The sequence below is a fragment of the Equus asinus genome, chromosome 25 (genome assembly GCF_041296235.1).
Source record: "Equus asinus isolate D_3611 breed Donkey chromosome 25, EquAss-T2T_v2, whole genome shotgun sequence".
Taxonomy (NCBI): Eukaryota; Metazoa; Chordata; class Mammalia; order Perissodactyla; family Equidae; genus Equus; species Equus asinus.
Genome location: NC_091814.1, coordinates 49,729,566 through 49,751,243, shown reverse-complemented (window position 1 = coordinate 49,751,243; position 21,678 = coordinate 49,729,566). Strand labels below are relative to the sequence as shown.

At 37.9% G+C, this 21,678-nt stretch overlaps 1 protein-coding gene across 13 annotated transcripts in view; it reads left to right on the top strand.

Moving 5' to 3' along the window:
- DNM3 (dynamin 3) overlaps positions 1-21,678 on the top strand; it is a 510,735-nt gene that overhangs the window by 126,664 nt on the left and 362,393 nt on the right. For all 13 annotated transcript variants that reach the window (XM_044757592.2, XM_044757590.2, XM_070498083.1 and 10 more), the window contains exons 3-4: positions 870-1,019; positions 2,498-2,701. In XM_044757592.2, the coding sequence (XP_044613527.2) occupies positions 870-1,019; positions 2,498-2,701 (354 nt within the window). The remainder of the gene's footprint in view (positions 1-869; positions 1,020-2,497; positions 2,702-21,678) is intronic.

Genomic DNA, 21,678 nt, shown 5'->3' with positions numbered 1-21,678 from the left:
TATTAGAGAAACTAAAATGTTTGTTAAGACTTGTTCCCTTGTTAAAATTATAATAATTTTTTTTAGATCTGATAGTATCAGCTTCCTTTCTGAGTTGTGTTGTTTATCATATTCGTGATATTTCTGGAAGCAGGTATAGAAATTGATAGTACAACAGCTGGTAAGATGTTATTGAAATTTAAAAATAATTTTCCATTATTATGTGGTTATTTTAGAGTGTTTTCTTCTGCTAGTACTGTTGTTTTGTTTTTAGATTACAGGTAAATATTTTCTCTGCTATAATACTCTATATCTTCTTTTTCTTGAGAAAATATCTTTTTAATTAGACAAGTTGGTGTGGTGTTTTGAATAGCATATTTTTAAGCTAAAATATTCCATAATATTATTTCTTTTCAAAGAATTCAGCAAACTTTATTTCTAAATCTTCTTGCCTTTTGAAATGATATTTATACAACAGCATTCCCTCATAATAAAGTGGTGATATTGAAAAAGGACGTGCTAATAAGATTAGTAGGTAGTCTCTGTGTGCCCTAGATCTGATTTCTTTGACAATTGGATGCTGTTGTTTGTTGTTTTATCATTTGGAAGGCCAAAACTCTCTTTAAATTATTTAATAGGTTAAATGGTTTAAGGACTACTTATAGTACTTAATTGCTTGTCTGAAAATTAGCAAATTTAGCACCCTTAGCATTTGTACTATGTTTAATATTTCTAAAGTATTAGCTGTGCTTCTTAGTAACTGCTGTGTTTTCTCATTCTGATGGCTAAAGAAACAATGTTGGATACTTTGACTTGTAATTAAAGAAACATTGTTTCCTTGTAATTGCAAAAATACGTGAATTTTAAGTTGTATTAATTTTCTTTTGTAGAATATGCTGAATTTCTACATTGTAAAGGAAAAAAATTTACAGATTTTGATGAAGTTCGCCATGAGATTGAAGCAGAAACAGATCGAGTGACTGGAATGAATAAAGGCATTTCCTCCATACCCATTAATTTACGAGTCTATTCCCCACATGGTAAGTAAAATAACAGAATTCATTTTGTCCTCAAAAATTTTTACTACATTAATTAACATACATTGTTTGTATAGAGGATGGTTTATTCTCTCAAAAAGCACCAGGTTTCCAGGATAGTGTTTGGATACTGCCGTAAATGGTATAGTGCAAAGAGCTCATAGATTTATTTATGGGGAGGCAGTGGGAGTTGACTTTATTTATTTTCATTTTGAGGAAGATTAGCCCTGAGCTAACATCTGCCGCCACGCCTCCTCTTTTTGCTGTGGATGACTGGCCCTGAGCTAACATCCATGCCCATCTTCCTCTACGTTATATGTGGGATGCCTGCTAAGCATGGCTTGATAAGTGGTGCATAAGTCCATGCCCAGGATCCAAACCAGCGAACGGCAGGCAGCCAAAGCTGAGCATGAGAACTTAACCACTATGCAACCAGGCCAGCCCTGGGAGATGACTTTTAAGAAGATCAGAATTGCGTTGTCATTTAAAAAATTTCCTTTATGTTTATTTTAAACTTTTAGAATTCCAAAGAGGTATGCATAAAAGCTTCCATTTTTAGCATCTTCTGTTTTTGCAAAAATCTTGGAGGTATATGGTGCTATAGTTGAGTTTTCCCCTGTTGGATTTTCTTGCAGCCCTATGTATTCCTATTTATTCTCTTCCTGAGGAATCAACTGTGATGTTTTTCCCCCAGACTATCAGCAGAAACTTATAAATTAGATAACTGGTTCATGGTGTGTGATATGGAATGGCCTCTATTCTGCCTAAATTTTTAGTGGGGCAGATTTTCATCACCGATCCTCTACCCAGCTCAGTTGCTTTTAAAACACAGCATCAATGACATAAGCTCAAATCTGACTTCCCAAGAGGACTTGGCACCAACACTGTTGAGTGCAGAGAGGAGGATAGCCAGGTTGGGCTGGAGTAACTGACTCAGGAGTAGTTTCCGGCTATCTGGGCTGGTGTTCCGTGAGTCTGGCTGTTTCACCTACACAGTAACCTAATGGCACTACGAATGGCTAACAGCTTTCCAATAGGCCAAGTGGCTAACCCCTTGTAAATAACATATGATGATTTGAAGGGCAGGACTACTCTTACCCTGAGAAGTTTTACACCATTTAAAGGCAATGTGCAAGACTGGCAGACAGCATATGTACTTATTGTTCAGTGTTTAATTATAACCCCCAGTTATGGATATGACAGCTCTCTGAGAAACCGGTTAGGCATGCAAATCAGTACCTTTCAAATTATGTCAAGATGATCATTTGGCATAGCACAAGCATATCATAAAAATAGAGAAAACTTGCAGCCATTTTGTATTCTATGCTTTTTATTCTACACATGAGCTGGAGTTATTTAGATGTACAATATGTACAGCTGAGCTTGTTTTATTTCCCCTACAGTGACAGATGATTCTGCATTGTCGATATCTTTAACATGGAGGGTGTATGTAAGGCTCTTTTTTTTCCCTCTCCCCACAGTGTTAAATCTAACCCTTATTGACCTACCTGGAATTACGAAAGTGCCTGTGGGAGATCAGCCTCCAGATATTGAGTATCAGATCAGAGAAATGATTATGCAGTTCATCACACGGGAGAACTGTCTGATTCTAGCTGTGACCCCGGCCAACACTGATCTTGCAAACTCAGATGCATTGAAGCTAGCTAAAGAAGTCGATCCTCAAGGTAAGTGTGTGAAAGGGAATTCATTTAAAATGTCAAGAGTTTGGGGGATATTTCAAGGTAACACAAATTCTCATAACTTGATTTCATTATTAATTAAATTAGCCATTATTAATATTGTTAGATCTTTTGTATTTAAGATGCTGAAAGAAAAATAACTGGGGAATATAGCCTGAACCTATATAAATAAATGTAAGATTAACTGAGATCCAAGAAAATAGACATTTCTAATCCTCACGAACTACTTATTTTAAAAAGCCAATAAAACACACTTCTGGTACAGAATTCAGATAGTCTCCTTAGTTATTATAAGAGTTACCTGAATATACTCCCAATAAAAAGTCTTTCTGTTTTTTGTTTGTTTTGTGAAGTTCTTTTAATGCATGTAAGATATTATTTAGCTTATAATTATTTGACATAAATACACATTATAAAAGCAGAGATTTATCTGTTGTTGGCATTTCAGAATCCAAAAAGTCTCTTATTCATGCTGATGTTTTGTTTTTTCTTTCTCTGAGCCAAGTAATAACGTTTATCTTGAGAGACCCCAGTGATTAGCCTTCGTGTGTGCGTGAAAGTAATTTTGGAAGGGCGTTCAGTGATGTGTCCTTTCAATGTGGAGATGTGTGTTCTCCAACTCTGGGAATTCTCCTTTTTTATAATTAATTGCCGCCATGTTCTCTGTCCTCTTTATCTGGAATTATCATTAGTGTGTTAGAACTCCTGGATTAATCCTTGTTTTTTTTTTTTTTAGTCTTCCTCTTTTATCATGTTTGTCTCTTTGTTCTACTTTTTGCAAGGTTTACTCAACTTTATCTTTAGCTCCTCTGATTAATTTTTCTCTTCTGGTGTGATTTAAAAAGTCCCAACAGCATTTTCTTATTTTGTGAATGTTATTTTTATTTTTTTAAATAGCATTGTACTCTTGGTTCCTCAAGTGTAATATCTTCCCGAAAGATTTTAATGAGAAGCTTTGAGGTTTTGCTTTTGTAATCTACAGTGTCTCTGAGTCCATTTTTTTCTGGTTGTTTATTTTGGTCATTGTCTTTGATGTCAGAGACCTTTTTCAGATGATTGGTGATCTTTTTCTGCCCACTGGGACATAAGAGTAGAACACTAAAAAGCTGGTGGAAGCTCTGTGTGAATGGGGTTCATTGGCTAATGGGCTTTACGGTAGGGTCGTTGGGCTGGGACCTGGCCTTTTTATAGGAGGCCTCCTCAGTTGCTATTAGATTCTATGAATATTTTCTCTTGAGCTAGTCTGGTATAAGCCTGATGTCCAGAGGTCTCAGAGCCAAGAGGAAGAATTGAGTTGGTCGGGGGAGGTGGGGTGGTTCTCACTCTTCAGCACGTGGACTTTTCATTAATCCCTCTGTTTTCATAGCGGCATTCTTGAAGGTCTCCTGGAGTGCAAAGTCCCTCTGGCTCATCCTCTTCTGAAAGTAAATCTTCAATATTCTGCTGAGGTTACAGAGGAGTAACTCTGGTTGTGCAAGATGGGAAAAAGATCTGGAGATCTAACAGCATCCCATATAAATTTTCAGCCAATTCTTTTATTTTCAGCTCCTCTTACACACTGGCCTTGTTGCCTTCCATTCTTGAACCTTTCTGGAGTTCTGCAATAGTCATTGGTTTGCTTTTTTTTGGCTTCCTTCAACATCCCTGACATTGGGGCTTAGAACAAAGCAGGTAGACGCTCTGGATGGCTACCTGGAGACCATCACCAGGACTCCTTCTCCAGTATTAGAGCCAGATTATGGATTGGGGCCAGAGTCTAATTGTAAGAATGATGCTGGAACACCACTGTCTCAGCAGCCTTCTTGTCCCACAGGAGACAAAGCCATGGTTATCTGATTGAAAGAGAGCACGCCCATCAGTGGCTTTTAGTGAGTGCAGCACCGTCACATTCCTCAGAAGTCCACACTTAGTCCAGATGAAGCTTCATGGAGGAGTGCAGATGCTATCCCCAGTGTCTGATCGCTCTTTGGTCAATCCTTGGTTCTGCCTCCTTGGAGTTGGTTTTTTTCTCAGACAGATTCTCCTCATAGGGGCAAGATGGCTGCAGTTGCTTCTGCCTTACGTCCTCACAACTTCAAATATAGTAGAAGAAAAGCCAATGGGGAACGTTTTATTTGTATAAACTCTGAATTTTATAAGAAATATAAACTAAAAGAAAATTGGCCAACTAGTATATCCTGGGAAGTATCTGCAGTTACTTCCTGAGATTGATTTAACATATTCATGCTATATTTTACTCCCCTTGTGTAGACAGGGAATATTAATGGGCAGTGACTACATTTCATTCCTCAGACTCCTCAAAAGAAGATTCATTTATAACCCAATGCAATAACTCTCACGTGATGGCAGATCATCAGGTGGGAGCAGTTAATGTTGGTGGAGAGAATCACCAGTTTCCCAGAAAGGAATCAGTCTTTGCCATCTCACTGCCAGTATTTACATGAGTTGTTATAGTACAAGTGAAATACAGCATTAGCTGTCACTCATGCATCTGTAATTGTATGCCACAAATCTATATCCAGAAAGTTAAGTGAGAATATATTTCATGAACTTACCCTAAATGAACCTCATCTCTTCTGGATCATTAGAACTCCTGCTTTGTCAAAGATAGGACCTCATTACCCCAATTTTTCATATCTTGCACATGGTAGTCCTGGGAACAGATTTTTGAAAGTTTTGCAGATAATTGGCAGGTAATTTTGCAGGTATTTGATAATTTTTCAGAAACAGAGAAAACATTCCATGGCACTGTGTGCCGCTTCTTTGTCTGCTGATTTCTGCATGGTGATTGCTAAGGACAGCTTCATTGCCTGAAGGCTCTCAATAAGTATGATTCTTGGGTTAGTTACTGAAAGTTCCTTGCTAACCTCAAGGTTTATTATTTGTTTTCGCATCCCAGTTGCAATTCTGAAACTCCTGAATAGTGTCATAGTTGAGAAACCTGAGAACTATCGGAAGGATTTGCATGGTGATCAAGACTCCACCAAAGACCCAGTTTGGTATGTTGTTTTCCTGGGGCTTTGGCTGGTTCCGGACTGAAGCTCCAAAGGACGAGGGTGAATTCTTGCCCAAACTAATAGGGTTCACATTGTGTGTTTTCATTGGTGGTAAAAGAATTAAAATAGAAAAAAGAAGAAGCTGTAGAACCCAATACAACTCCAGTTTGGAACATGGTATATAGAGATACGACGTATTGGGGTTAACAAATAGATACCTTCATATGCCCTCTTTCCTCCTGATCATTCTGTGGCTATGTTCCAAACATCTGATTCACAGATCTACTTTTCCTTATAATTTCAGCTTTGGTAAAAAAGCAGTGATATCAACTTTGGTTATTTAGGAATGTGTTGCTTAATTTCCACGTTTGTGAATTTCCCAAACTTCCTTTTGTTATTGATTTCTAATTTCACCCCATTGTGGTTGGAGAATATACTTTGTATTATTTCAGTCTTTTTAAATTGAGACTTGTTTTATGGCTTAACATGTGGTGTGTCTTGGAGAATGCTCTTGTGCATTTGAGAAGAGTGTGTGTTCTGCTGTTGTTGATAGAGTGTTCAATAGATGTTTGTTAGGTCTATTTGGTTTACAGTGCTGTTCAAATATTCTGTTTCCTTCTTGGTCTTCTGTCTGGTTGTTCTATTATTGAAAATGAGATATTGAAATCTCCCACTATTATTGGTGAATCATCTATTTCTGCCTTCAATTGTGTTGTTTTTTGCTTTATGTATTTTGGGACTCTGTTGTTAGGTGCATTTATACTTGTTATGTCTTCTTGATGGATTAACCTTTTGATCATTATAAAATGTCTGTCTTTGTCTCTAGTAACAATTTTTGCCTTAAATTCTATTTTGTTTGATATTAATGTAGCCACTCCATCTCTCTTTTGGTTACTGTTTGCCTGCTATGTTTTTTCCATCCTTTACCTTCAACCTACTTGTGTCTTTGAATATAAAATGTGTCTCTTGTAGACAGCATAGAGTTGGATCATTTTTTAAAACCCATTCTGCCAATATCTGCCTTTTGATTGGAGTGTTTAATCCATTTCCATGTAATGTAATTACTTATAAGGTAGAATTTATGTCTGTCATTTGCTGTTTGTTTTCTGTATGTATTTTGTTTTTTTATTTCTCTATTACTGTCTTTTTTCTGTTAAAAAATATTTTCTAGTGTACCATTTTAGTTCTCTTGTAATTTATTTTAGTATTTTTCAAAGTTATTTTCTTAGTGGCTGCTATGGAGTTACAATTAACAACTTATAACAATCTAGTTCAGATCATTGTACAGTATTTTAGCAGTGTGCAAAATTTTTGATCTTATATAGCTCCATTCCCTCCCCTTCCTTTGTGCTATTATTGTTACACAAATTGCATCTTTATATATCACAAGCTCATCAACACAGACATGTAATTATTGTTCATGCAGTTGTCTTTTAAATCAGATAGAAGAAAAAAATTTTACAAACAAAAATGCATTTATATTTTCTTTTATATTTACCTATGTAGTTACCTTTACCTACTGTAGTGTAGTTACCTACACTTAGTAGTAGTTACTACTAAAGCGTAGTTACCTACACTTTACCAGTGTTCTCTACTTCTTTGTGTGTGTTTGAGTTACTGTCTAGTGTCCTTTCATTTCAGCCTAAAAGGCTCCAGTTAGTATTTCTTGCTAGTGAGGATTCTCTCAGTTTTTGTTTATCTGATAATGTCTTAATTTCTCCTTAATTTTTGAAGGAAAATTCTTAGTTTATAGTCTTTTTCTTTCACCACTTTGAGTATGTCATCTCACTGCCTTCTGACCTCTGTGGTTTTCTAATAAGTCAGCTGTTAATCTCACTGAGCATCTCTTGACATGACGAACAGTCAGCATCATCTCATTGAGGATCTCTTGAACATACACAACTTGCTGCTTTCAAGATTTTCTCTTTGTCTTTTGAGTGTTTGATTATGATGTGCGTACATGTGGAGCTCTTTGGTTTAATCCTACTTGGAATTTGTTGAGCTTTTTGGATGTATAGATTAGTGTTTTTCCTCAAATTTGGGACATCTTCAGGCATTATTTCTTCAACTGTTATTTCTTTCTCTTTCCTATCTTTCTGAGACTTCCACGAAATGTATGTTAGTATGCTTGATGTGTCCCACAGGTCTCTGAGGCTGTGTTCATTTTTTTCTTCATTCTTTTTTCTTTTTGTTCCTCAGATAGGAGAACAATGTCAACTGACCTATCTTCAAGTTTGTTGAGTCTTTCCTCTGCCTACTCAGATTTGCTCTTGAGTCTTTCTGGGGAATTTTCTATTTTATTTTAATTTCCACCTCCAGAATTCCTATTTTTTTTTTAATAATTTCTATCTCTTTATTGATAGTCTATATGTGGTGAAACGTTATTCTCATGCTTTTGCAAGTTACCTAGATACAGTTTCCTTTAATTCTTTGAACATATTTAAAATAGCTGATTTAAAGTTTTGTTTAGTAAGGTCAATGTCTGGACTTCTTCAGAGATAGTTTCTATTGAATGCTTATTTTCCTGTGTATGGGCCACACTTTCTTTGCATAAATTATTATTTTTTGTTGAAAATGGGACATTTTAAGTAATATAATGTGGCAACACTCAAAATCAGATTCCTCTCTTCCCCCAGTGTTTGTTTTGTTGCTGTTGTTGCTATTGCTATTTGTTTGCTTAGTAATTTTCCTGAACTAATTCTGTAAAGTTTGTAGCCTTTGTTGTGTGTGATCACTAAAGGCTTTGCTCAGTTTTCTTAGTGGTCAGCTAATGATTGGACAGGGATTTTTCTTAAATGCCCAGAGCCAGTAAGTCTCCCAGCGTTTGCTGAAGCGCTTGGTGTGTGTTTTGGAGTGTGCCTTCAATGCTCAGGAAGGCAGTTTACAGCTCTGCCTTAGCCTTCACTTCCTGCTTGTGTAGAGCCTTAAAGTCAGGCAGAGTTGAGAGTTTAGGGTCTTCTCGGCTTTGTTCTGAGAATGTGCACAGCCCCAGGCACGCACGTGACCTTCTAGATTGTACATATATACAAACTTCAAAGGCCCTTATGGCTATCTGACTCTCCAGATTTTCCTTTTAAATTTTTTGGTCAGCTTCTTTTTTTTGCCTCAACCGTTACTGCTGCCTGAGGCATCTGTGACGTTAAACAGCTGCCACTGATGGTTTGTGACGCGCTTCCTGGGGGAAAAGGCTGTTTGTGCTGAGTAAGCTCTGAGTCTGACCAAATAAAGAAACGCCCTATGAATGGGTGTTTTAGAGAACTGCTAGACAGCTTAAATAATTACAGTTCCCTGAAAATGGTATTTTTGGTTATTCCAACCCCATTCTGTCCCCTCCAGTGGCTGCTGGCTGCTAATTTTCACTGTGATTGTGGGACTTTTGGTTTTCAAGGCTACTGCAGAGCTAAGGAGAGGGGAATGGGAATAGGGGACGTTCAGACATCACAAATCTCACTGTTCTTACTGAGATTCAGCCAATTTTGTTGAATAAATGCCCCTCAGTTTGTTGCAAGCCTTTGGTTAATTTCCAGAGTTCTGAAAAAGTTGATTTTGACCATTTTTGCCAATGTTCTTGTTGCTTTTATGGAGGAATGGCCTTTTCAGAGGTCCTTATCCCTTATTCCTTTCTTTCCGTTCCACTATTTCCTTATTCCATTCCATTATTTCTCATTCTGATCTTATATAACTTTAATAATTAGGAAATTTTCATGTAAAAGATTTGAATTGGGATGATGAGGGCAATCTGGGTGTGACATCTGTTACTCTGTTGGGCTTCAGGATTGATTTGGCTGGCTCTGCAAGTGGCCTGTTCTCATCACGTCAGGTACATCTTTCCTGAGGTTTTGCCCTTGGCTAAAGAGGATGACCTATTTAGAGAATGCAGGACCATTCTTTATTCCAGGTATCTGAATTATAATCTTATCCATGAAGGTACATAATTCTAAGTTTTCTGAGAGGTCTTCTATTTTAGGCAGCAGCTACTTTGTGCTAAATTAAGCCTATTTGACATAGACAGTCATTTTCACCTGAGCAGGACTTGTGTGTATTTGACTGTATACTTGGGAAGGAACTTTATGTTAATTATAAATTATTTACATAATGATATTCAAAATAAAAGCTTTTACAGAATAAATATTCCTATATTGCTGGTTATTTATATATGTTTTATATAAAAACAAGTTTCATGATGAATTATTCTCCCAGTATATGCAGAATGTCACAAATTTGTGGTTAGACAAATCTCAAGGTTGTCTTTTGTATCATTTGTGAAAAATCTTTTTACTGACTAAATGAGGATTTTTAGGAAAACTTTAAGGGGAGTACCTACACCGTTTAAAAGCTCGAACTCCTAGTCATCAGAATTATATAATGTTTTACATGTATTTTTCCCTGTATGTTTGTCTTAACTTTTTGAAGTGCTCTTACGTACTTTGGTTTTAGTTTCACCAGAATTCTGTGAGGTGGGTTGGGATGAGGCCCTATTTTGGGGTGAGGAAGTTTGTTTAGGTGATGTCCACAGTGTTGAATAACGTACCTGCAACCACACAGCGCATTTGTGGCAGCCCCGGCCTCCTCATCTAGTGCTCTTTCTACTTCATCAGACCGCTCCTCAATTAACTGCTTTATTAAATGGTGTAGATGAAAGAACACAGGGTTTGGGGGCAGATCTGTCACTTTCTGGTTGTATGTCCTTGGGCAAGTTATTTAACTTCTTTGAGCCTTATCACCTCATCTCTAAAATGAAATGGAGTTATAATAAACCTTATCTCAACAGCTTGCTATGATAATTAAATAAGATAAATTTATCTGTAAAGACGACTAACTCTAAATGACTAAACAAATGCTAGCAATTACTTTCCTCTTGGAAAGATTCAAAGGACAGTACTTGTTATTTTATATATTGTACATAATTTAGAGTCATAAAAAACCTATAAAAGAATCAGCAGCATTCTGTAATCCAAATTGCTGCCTACACTAGTATGAATTTATGAAGTTTAATAACACAGAATTGTAATAGAATTATTTTGAATCTTTTAATAATGTATCATAAAAGTAAAAATAATTTCCAATTCACCTGCAAATTTCTAGATTAACTATAGGTAAAAGAAGACCTTAGCGGCGTCGGGGCTGGGGTAGGGCCGAAGGAGGGCTGTCCTTAGCTTGACTTGATGTGTTTAAGGCATCGTGCCAGCTGCCACTCATAGATTCAGAGTAAGGGGCAGACTAGGATTCTTAGCACCGTCTCACCATGGAGACTGCACCGATTCCTCTAAGGAACACTTCCTCCAGCTATTTAGAATTTCTACTCAGGTACATTAAGAATTCAGTCAATGCCTTTCTTAGTTAGTTCATTTATTTGTTGTTCAACAGACATTTATCAGGCATCTATTCAGCCAGGCAAGTGCTTGTGGTCAGTAGTGTAAATTTTATATGCTGGACCACATAGTAGGATACTAGATGACGTAGATGCTTAGGACATATTTCTGATTATTTTTGTGACTCTCCACCACTTTTAAAAATAAGCTATTTGTTTGCATGGCATCTTCTCTTACGTGTGAGGTCATAGGAGTCCCCAGAGAGAGATATTACAGAGGGTCCGCCTTATGCAATGAACATTTTCACAGTTTAGGAGATGTGATTTGGCTCACAGAATATTAATTCAAGTGAAATGAGTTGTGTAATAACACTGTGTGTCATATATTATAACCACATGTATCCTGTCAGCTGGTGGCATTGCCCAGTCCTATGTAGGAGGAAGTGAGATAGGCTGTGGCACTTACTCACAGTCAAACAGCTGGTGAGTAGCAGAAGTATGATATGAGCCCACGTGTGTCTGATACCAATAGGTCTAGTTTGCCATTGTATCATCTTTCCCACACCAACTGTGTTTTAAACGCTTTGTTTAGGGATAATCATGAATTTGCGTTAGAATTTTATAGAATTGGAGTGAAACCTGCTTGATGAAGTTTCATGGCACTAAACATGGTGAAACATTGTTAAAGTTATGTTGAATTAGGTTTTGCCTTATAATTCTTCTTTTGCGAGGCAGAGATCAATTAGACTATCTCTGCACCAATCTGTATAAGAAACAGACCTCTTGACAAACTTAAAGACTGAACTTCTAGAGCAAATATTAAAAATGCTGGAAAAAGAATTGGTTTGGAAGAGTTCAATTTTACATTCTCAGGTGAATGCATCTTCATTATCACCCAGAAGCACTTGGAGAGTATTATCTCCAACTGGCCTAATGTGATTTTCACTTTTAATATCAGTTTTTAATATGGCTACATTGCTTTAACTAATTTTAAAAGGTCATTCTACTTGCTTGTTCATTTATTTAACAAATAGTTAATGAGCAACTATTATATGCCAGGCACCACCTGCACCTCATAAATACAGTGGTGAATAGAGCAAAATTCTTGGCGTTATGGAGCTCATTTTCTAATGGGGGAAGCAGACAGATGATAGATAAATGATTATTTTAATGTCAAGTTAGTTTAATGTCAGATAGTGATAAGTGCTATGAAGAAAAATAAAACAGGATAAGGAAGAAAGAGTGATTGGGAGTGCTACTTTAGACAGATGGTCGATGGAAGCAGCAGTTGAGCAGAGAACTGCTAAGCGAGGGAAGAAGCCCTGTGAATATCTAGGGGTGGAGCATTCCAGGCAAAGGGGACAGCAAACACAAAGCACTGGGAATGGATCTGGCGTGACATGTTAGCAAACAGCAAGGAGGTCATTGAAGATGGAGCTCAATGACAGGATGAGAGAAGTAGGTTCTGCAATCAGGGAGGTAGGCGGGCCCAGATCATGTGGGGTCTTCTAGGCCATGACAAAGACTATATTTTGTTCAAGGTGATGGGCAGCCTCTGGAGGGTTTTGAGTGTAGAGAGACAAGATCTGATTTATGTTTTCATAGGTCAGTCTGGCTGCTGTGAGAAGAAATGACTAAAAGAGGGACATGAGTAGACATAAGGAGATCAGTAAGATTATTTCTTCAAAGAGGTCCAGTGGGGAGAGAGATGATATGGCTTGGAATAAGGGAGTAATAGTACAAAGGAAAGAAGCTGTCAGATTTGATAGATTTTGAAAGTAGAGCTGACAGTTTACTGACGGTTTGCTGTGAGTAAAAGAAAGAAGTTAAGAGTGACTCCAAGAGTTTTAACCAAAGGAACAGATTAAATGGTGATGCCATTTAATGTAATTGGGAATATTAGGAGAGGAGAATGTTTGGGGAGGATCAAGGGTTCTATTTTGGACATGTAAAATTTGAGATGTTTATTAGACACCTAAGTAGTGATGATAGAGACTGGAATTCCAGAGAGAATTTCAAGCTGGAGTTGTGAATCTGGGTGTATCATCAGCCTATAGGTGATACAGCAGGTTAAACTGTGTCCCTCCCAAAAGATATCTCTAAGGCCTAACCCGCCATACCTGGGTGTGTGTTATTTGGAAATAGGGTCTTTGCAGATGTAATTAAGTTAAGAATCTTGAGATGAGATTATACTGGATTTCACATGGGCCCTAAATCTAATGACTAGTGTCTTTGTAAGAGAAAAGAGAGGGAGATTTGAGGGAGAAACACAAGGAAGTCCATGTGAAGATAGAAATAGAGATTGGAGCTATGCTGCCACAGCCAAAGAACTCCAGGAGCCACTAACAGTTGGAAGAGGCAAGGAAAGATCCTTCTCTAGAGCCTTTTGAGGGATGATCGTGGTGCTGCTGACACCCTAATTTCAGACTTCTGGCCTTCAGAACTGTGAGAAAATAAATTCCTGTTGTTTTAAGCCACTAGTTTGTGATAGCGCTAGGGAACTAATTCACATAGTATCTAATTCCTTAAGATTAGTTGAGTTGAGATCATGTAGGAGATGAATGTAGATAGAGAAGAGAAGGAAGGCCAAGAAAGTAGCCCTGGGGCTCTCCAGTGTTTTAGTAGTGATGAGGTGGAGGAGAAAAAGCAGAGGTGACTGAGAAGTGGTAGAGAACCAAATGAGTGTGGTGTTCTAGAAGCCATGGGAAAAGAAGGTTTCAGGAAGGACATAGTGATTGGCTATGTCAAATGCTGCTGAGAGATCAAGGTGGGTGATTTTGTAGATCAAGGCCAAGCCTACTGCTCAGACATTGTGAGGAAGCCCAACAACATGGTGAGAAACTGAACACAGGAGTTGGCAACTATGGGGTAGTGAGATTTCTCTTACATCGTAATGAAGTGGTGCATGCAGCCTCATGGCATACAAAGGGGTGCACCCATATTTCTTTGCCCCTCTGGCTTGACACTTTCCCAAGTCCTCACAGGCTATATTCAACTTCAAACTCAAAGTGCTCCTCTGTGTGGAACCAAGGAATGCTCGGAAGCTGCATCCGTTCAGTCAGTTGTATTCTTAGCCCATGAATCCTGTCTACTGCTTGCTGGAAGATTCGGTAGTAAACAAAGGAAAGCAGCCTTGAACTGCGTCTAAGTCATCATTACCTCCAATCTTTGTATCAAAACCAGACTTTCATGTTCTCATCTAATGGAGATGAGGGTAGAGAATTGAGTATTGGATTTGGCACTTGACAGTTATTGGTGACCTTGATAAGAAGAGTTTAGTAGGAAAGTCTCCTTAGAGAAGGTTCAAAAGAGACTTGGATGTGAGGAAGTGGAAACAGAATATAGAAGCTCTTTCGTTTTATAGATGGAAGCAGAAGAATAGGACACTAGTGGTATAAGATGAAGAGAATGTTTTTGAAAGGTGGGAGATATTATGGCATGTTTCTGTGCTAATGAGAATGATCCAGAAGAGATGTAAAATTGGTGGTGAAGGAGAGAGATGGGATAAATGTAGGAGAAGTAGAATAAAGACAAGATAAATAGATGAGAAAAATTCTTGATTGGGGGAGTGGGGATAAGATGCAGAGTACCTGTGGGAGTCCTTGATTAGATTCTTTCTCCATTTTAACAGTAGGAAAGGCAGAGTACATGGATACAGATGAGGTTAGTTGGTGAGATTGATCCGTGGGGAGATAGCTTTTATCATATTGAGTTTATTTATGATGGTGTAATATCCACCTAACCTCATAAGTTCTAATGGTCATATAATAAAGACAACATGTTTACACTGCTGTTTAACATGGCTAGAAGTGAGACTAATATCTGTGTGTTTTATAGATACCGCTATACCTTAGCTGAGAAGTTCATCATAAAAAGACAATCACATTTTCTGTATAGAAAGCGGAAGAGTCACTTCCAACAGTGGTATTGATTTATTACTTGAGCATGAGTTCATTACCCATGAAGACTCTCATTGTGCCTTTCATCTTCTGGGCACAGCAGTATTTTAGCATTACCCATCAAGCTTGTCGTCTACAAGAGAGGGCTGTTCAAAGGCCTCACTAGGGAGGCAAATGTGTCTGGAAATTCCTTTCATGGTGATTTATTTCACAGCAAAGGAATTTCATTTCTAAATCTAGCATGACCAGAGGTCTTCCTGGAGTATAAAAATCATTCCAAGAGGAGTGTTAGACTTCTGGTTGGGAAGAGGGCTCCATTTTCTCTTGAGGTGAAATTTGTGAATTTACCACGAAGCAGGAGAGAGACTTCTTTGTTTTATGGAGGTGTGTCCAACCTACCTCCTGAAGTTTTTTCCTTTTGACGAGTCTCCCTCCCCAGTCTGGAAAAAGTTAAAGTCCATGGGTGATGGAAGCTGATATTCACTGACCTTTGGCAACGTTTAGCAGACATTTGCTTTTCTGTCTGGTCATGCAGGTGGTGGAGGTGCTCTTAAGTCAAACAGAAGCTTCAAGCATCCGGGCAATAAGCTGGCATTCAGAATGTGATGAATATGTTTATAAAATGCAAATATAAGAGCAATCCATGGAGAAAACCTATTTTCCAGACAGTATGTCTGTTTCCGCAGCTATTCTTTTCTCCCAATTGGATCCTCATTTTACCTCCAAATTATTAGCTTAAATATTTGACCATATTAAAAAAGCTAACAGATGTTAAATAATTGCAACAGGAGTCCAAATTCTACTCTATATTAATCAAATCAATCAATATATGTGAAGATATCTTACTCTTTAAGAAGAAATAACTCAGTGTGTAACTCATAGGAGCCATGTTTTGATTTCTTAAGGGATAGGCTTTTGAGCTTTTGTCTAACATGAATGAGACTCCTAAAATCAACTAGTTTTTTTTTTTTCAAGTAGAGAAAGTCCTAAGAACAGAGGCTAAAACCAAAACATTTTTGGTCTTTGAAAAAGTTGTTTTACGTCAGTTCTGTTCAATCAATCATTCTTTTATTTTATTTATTTATTTTTAATTGCAGTAACATTCGATTATAACATTATATAGCTTTCTGATGTACATCATAATATATTCCGAATTCTGTTTAGATTACATCGTGTTCACCACCCCAATCAATCATTCTTTTAAATTGAGCGTTCACTGTGTGCTAGGTTTGAACATACTTGTCTGCTCTAAAGAAAGTGGGACCACAGACACACACTTACAGTCCTGTGTGATCAGAACTTTGATAGGAAGTGTATGGAATACATCATCATAATATTATACCCTGAAGTCTGAGAATTACAGACTCACATTTCAAATTCGTGTTGCTGTGTTGCATTGTATGTACTTGAATTTTAAGAGTTTCATGCATGTACAACTCAAGTAAGTTTGTTAAATCTTATGTTAGAAATTGGTCCCTTTGCAAAGAGAGTAGTTCATCTGTAGACTGATAAATGGGCTCGCCCAAATGTAGAGAAGAACTTCTATTTGAGCTTTAAAAAAGTATGTTGAATTATACCTAAGAATATATCTTAGAGTTGTATATATTCTATATATATAGAATAGATAGAATTAGAATTAGATATTCGATTTATATGTCATATATAAATCATTATATCTAGATTTATGTATATCATAAAAAAGAATGTTGGATCTTAGAACTGGAAACATGACAACAAAAAATATTCATCTTACTTAAAAAAGCTTACAAAAAGCTTTTTAATAAAATTGTATACTTTTTGATGTGCTAATTTAATTGGGAAAAATAAAATTACCTTCATTATAAAATGTACCAGGAAAGAGAGTAGATTTAGAAATTGGATATGAATATACACTTATATACATAAAATTATTCAAATTATAAAATATATTATCAAATTATAAAATATTCAAATTATATATATAATTGTAATTCTTTTTTTAAACTAGGAATAAAAAGAAAAATGTGAAGGTACTTTGGCAAAAGTGAACATGCTATTAAAATGGAACTTGTTATTGTCATCACAAGTTTATCAGCGTGAAAGGCCACTAGAATCTAGATTACTAAAACTGATACGTTCATTCCTTTTGCCACTGGGGGTCACTGTAAAGACGTTGCTTGAACAAGTTTAAAATTTCCCTGAGTTATTCTTTGTGGAGTTTCAATGTAGAAATTGGAATGTGAAAAAGAGACACTATTTATAAGAAAGACTAAAAAATATGTGAGAAAGCAATAAAACATTGTTTCATTTCTTTAATTTAATTGCATATTAGTGATAGGAATCTTTTCTCAAGAATTCTCTTTATACTAATATACGGATGTGTTGCATTGCTATTCAAGGTGAAAGTGTTTAATTAAAGTGACTTGACTATTATAGAACAATTGAGTTCTCATAAAATTCAAGGCCATTTAAAACGCAATAGTTACCTATGCAATTAAATCTTACTCCTGAATTCTGATATGACCACGAGCTTCTAACATTCCTGTTAGCATAGTAGCTCTTTTAAAATTTGCTATAGAAACATATTCTACAGATACCCAGATAAAGCTAACCAAACCAGGTCCGTGTAGTTATTTCGTGGACAGTATAAGTCAAATATGACTATTAAAACAAAACAAAACTCTTCTAAATTTCTGTAGGACCTTCATTTTCTCTGGCTTTTAGGATCCTTCCCTCCCTCCCTTTCTCCCCCACTCTCTTCCCTTCTCTCCCTCCACTTGCTTTCTTCTTTCCTTCCTTCCTCCTGCCCTCCCCCCTGCCCTCTGCCCTCTCTCTCCCCCTCTTCCTTTCCTTCCTTTTTCTTTATTCTTTCTCTCCAACATTTCTTGAGTGCTTGCTGTGATTCTTGAGTAGAAGGAGAGCTATGTCTTGCACTGTTACAAGAATGAAGTAAGAAAGTACATGCAGATAGAAGTTAATTTGCAGATATCTGGAAAGGCATTTGAGAATTTATTGCCTATTGATATAGTTTTTTCTCTTTAAGTAGGAAGCAAGGCCATAGGCTGAGAAAGAACTGGGAGTGGGGGAAGGGTAAGGAGGATAGGAGAGAAGGGGGTTGTGTAAAACGTTTGAGGAGAAAGGTATTTTGAACAGCCACTGTGGGGAAAGGGAGAAGGAGAAAGTGGGCAGCACTAAAGGACTCCATTGAGGCCAGAGCCCATGCGCACCAAGCTTCAGGATGGTGTGATTCCCAGAAACACTCAGCAGCTACGGGTTAGAGAGGCAAATACTTAGATTGCTTTTGGGTCAGAATTTTGCAGGATCAGTTGGATGGAAGACAAAGTGGGCAAAAGAATTGAGGATTTTGGAAAAATAATAATTGGAAAGATGGACTGTGAAATCTTTGGAAGAAGGGAAGAAAACAAAGCCAAAAAAGACCTGTAAGTTTTGGGGAAAATGAGATTGTTCAGGGAGAGAGTTTGGGATATGATTGCAGGATAGAAATGCATTATTCATAGGAGGTGAGTAAAGGAATTGGAAGAATTGGAGTTTGTGGTTAGAGAGGAGAATGTTAGAGTTTATGATTTACAGCTGGAACAAGTCCAGGTTATAAATACCAGGATGTGGTCATGGGAGGAAATTGCTAAAATGGCATGCAGGTGAAAATAATTGAATAGAAGAGGTCAAGAAACTAAATACATCAAGAGAACTGGATACATCATCCTCACATCCATTGATGCTGCACAGATAATGGTGGAACGAAGGGCAGTGAGGAATACCATGATGCCCAAACCTTCAATAAAGTGTGTGTGTGTTTTGAAGATGGTGTCTGGGCATTTAGTAGCAACAAGGAGGAATCGGGGCACCACAACCAGATGCCTTAAGGCTCTCAAGCAATGTTTTTATATGAAGGTGTCGAAGATTTTGGTTTGGAGCAGCGCTGAGGAGTGAGGAAACTTCGCTAACCTCCACTCTCTTTTCCTCTGGGCTCTTTGGGGCCTGGGAGAATATGCAGTCTCCGCCTGAGGGGCATAAAGGAGAGAACTGGGTTTAAATGAAGGGAAGGAGGTAAGAGCTATGGTTTAGATCAGAGCAGGAGTGTGTTGGAGTCATTGGGTGACAGTAAAGATAGTTCCAGATGGCAGAGTTAAAGGATTGGCAGAAGGGCAGCAAAGAGAGGAAGCAGGCAGCCTGTTGGAATGAAAGTACAAGCTGTTCTGCTAAAATAACCGAGAAACATTCTTAAGAAACTTTGCCTTACTAAGAAATTACATGAATAAAAGCATAAGACATGTAAAGATTACATTTTAAAACAGTGCAGCCTAGTGGTTAATAGCAGAAACTCTGGAGCCAAACTGCCTGGGTTTGAATCCTGGCTCCACCATTTACTAGCTGTGTAACCTTGGGCAAATTACTTAGTCTTTCCCTGCCTCAAGTTTCCTCATCTATAAAATGGGGATAATTATAATACCTTATAAGATTTTTGTGAAATTAAATGAGTTAACATCTGCAAAATACTTTAAAAGTTTCCTGGCGCATAATAAGGTCCATAAAAGGATTACATAAAATTAATTTGTTTCCTTGGTTAAAAAGTGGGTTTGTGGCTCTTGAGTTTCAGACTTGCAAAGTTATTTTTCCTGCAGGAATTTCTGTTATAAAAGGCTTTAAAAAAAATAGACAATTGTGGCATTTTCAGGAAGTGCACAGCCATTACACTTAAATCTGTCAGCAAAGTTAACCCTTGTTCTCTGCTTCCTTCTTGCCTATCTTTTCTGAGATGCCCAACATCATCACTTGTCTAAGGCTCCTTGTACCTTCATTTGTTAGCACCTTTATAACCCATTTTGGTGCACACAGCCAGAGCCAGCCTCTCAAAAAGCAGTTGTATTGCCTATGCAAGTGTGTGTGTGTGTGTGTGTGTGTGTGTGTGTGTAAACCACAGTTTCTGGTAATGTTGTCTGTAGTGGTCTATGTAATGCAAATCACGTTCCCTATTTAGTAGGTCCCAGCAGAGCCGAATGGCTTAATGGAAACTTTTGCTGTCTGAGAAATTCCTGTTCAGAGGAAGACAGACGAGCAGAGGAGCTTGGATTTGGTTGGGAGTGCAGAGTGGCATTAACAGAGAGAGACATGGTGGTGTTAACTAGTCCTAAGTTACTCAACTAGAACTCCAGTTAAAAGAGTTTCTGCGCTATTGCCGACAGAGTCCCTGGGTGGTGTTCTGGGCCAGAACATTCTGTGGTCAGCAGTCAGCGGTCTGAGGTGACCTTTCAGGATTCCAGACAGATTGCTGAGGGCTGTGTGTGGAGTGTTGTTAGTTATTGTCTGCAGTGGAAACTCCTGTATGAGAAAGGTAAGAGTGGGAAACAAGGAACAGTCCTGGGTCCACAGCAGTGATGGAATCCTACAGGGCAGACCTTGTGAAGACTTCCTACCCTGGCAGGGAGAGAAGTTTCTTGATTAAATCCTACGTGTGTTTTCTGGGAGGATCTCCCTTGTCTCTTGTCCATCGTTTTCCCAGGGCTCCACCTTCTGGGAGTTTCTTCCTTGTCCACTATCCTCTATGACATATCTGAAGTGGAGATGGGGGGTTGTGAGCTTCCGGGATATGCACCTGTTTTCTACTTGTACAAACTTGGGCCATAAAGATTGTTTTAAGACTCAAAACTATCAAAGGCTTTTTCAGGGCAGGCTTTTTGTTTCTTTGGGAATACAGTTTCTTAAAAAACTCAATAAACTTAACTATCTGCTTCTGGTTAATTCCTTGTACAAATAATTGTACCTAGGGCTTTTTTCTTAGACATAGGTCTTAGGGCCAGCCTCGTGGCGCCGTGGTTAAGTTCACACATTCCACTTTGGCGACCTGGGGTTCACAGGTTTGGATCCCTGGTGCGGATGTAGTACCGCTCATCAAGTACTCATCAAGCCATGCTGTGGCAGGCCTCCCACATATAAAATAGAGGAAGACGGGCACCGATGTTAGCTCAGGGCCACTCTTCCTCAGCAAAAAGAGGAGGATTGGTGGTGAATGTTAGCTCAGGGCTAATCTTCCTCAAAAAAAGGATATAGGTCTTAAATCTGTTTTCTTTCTTTGTTTCCTTGCCACCAATACTCTTCCCCCACCCCTCTTCTCTCTTTCACCTTATTGTGGTTACCTTGAGGCTACCTGAGACAACAGGCTTGGGTAGGGAGGTATGCATTTTAAGTGTAAAGTTTGATGAGTTTTGACAAATATATACACTCATGCACCTACCACCCCAACCAAGATAAAGGACATTTCCATCACTCATAAAGATTCCCCTGTGTTCCTTTCCAGTCATTCCTGCTGTGGTCCCCCAGTCCTGGCTCCAGGAAACCACTGATCTGCTTTTTGTCACTATAAGTTAGATTTGTCTTTTCTAGTGTTTCATATAAAGTGGAATCATGCAATAAGTACTCTTGGTGCCTGGCTTCTTTTGCTCAGCATAATGTTTTTGCGATTCATCCATACTGCTGCTGGTTCAGTAATTCATTCTTTTAAAAAAAGTATTTCATTGTGTGGATATTCCACATTTTGTGGATCCATTCACCTTTTGATGGAACTTATGGTTTTTTCCAGTTTCGAGCTGCCATAAATATTTATCTCTAAGTTTTCTATGTTCATATGTTTTCATGTCACTTGGGAAAATACCTGAGAGTGGAATTGCTGGGTAAGTGTATGTTTAATATATATATATATTTTTAAAGATTTTATTTTTTCCTTTTTCTCCCCAAAGCCCCCCGGTACATAGTTGTATA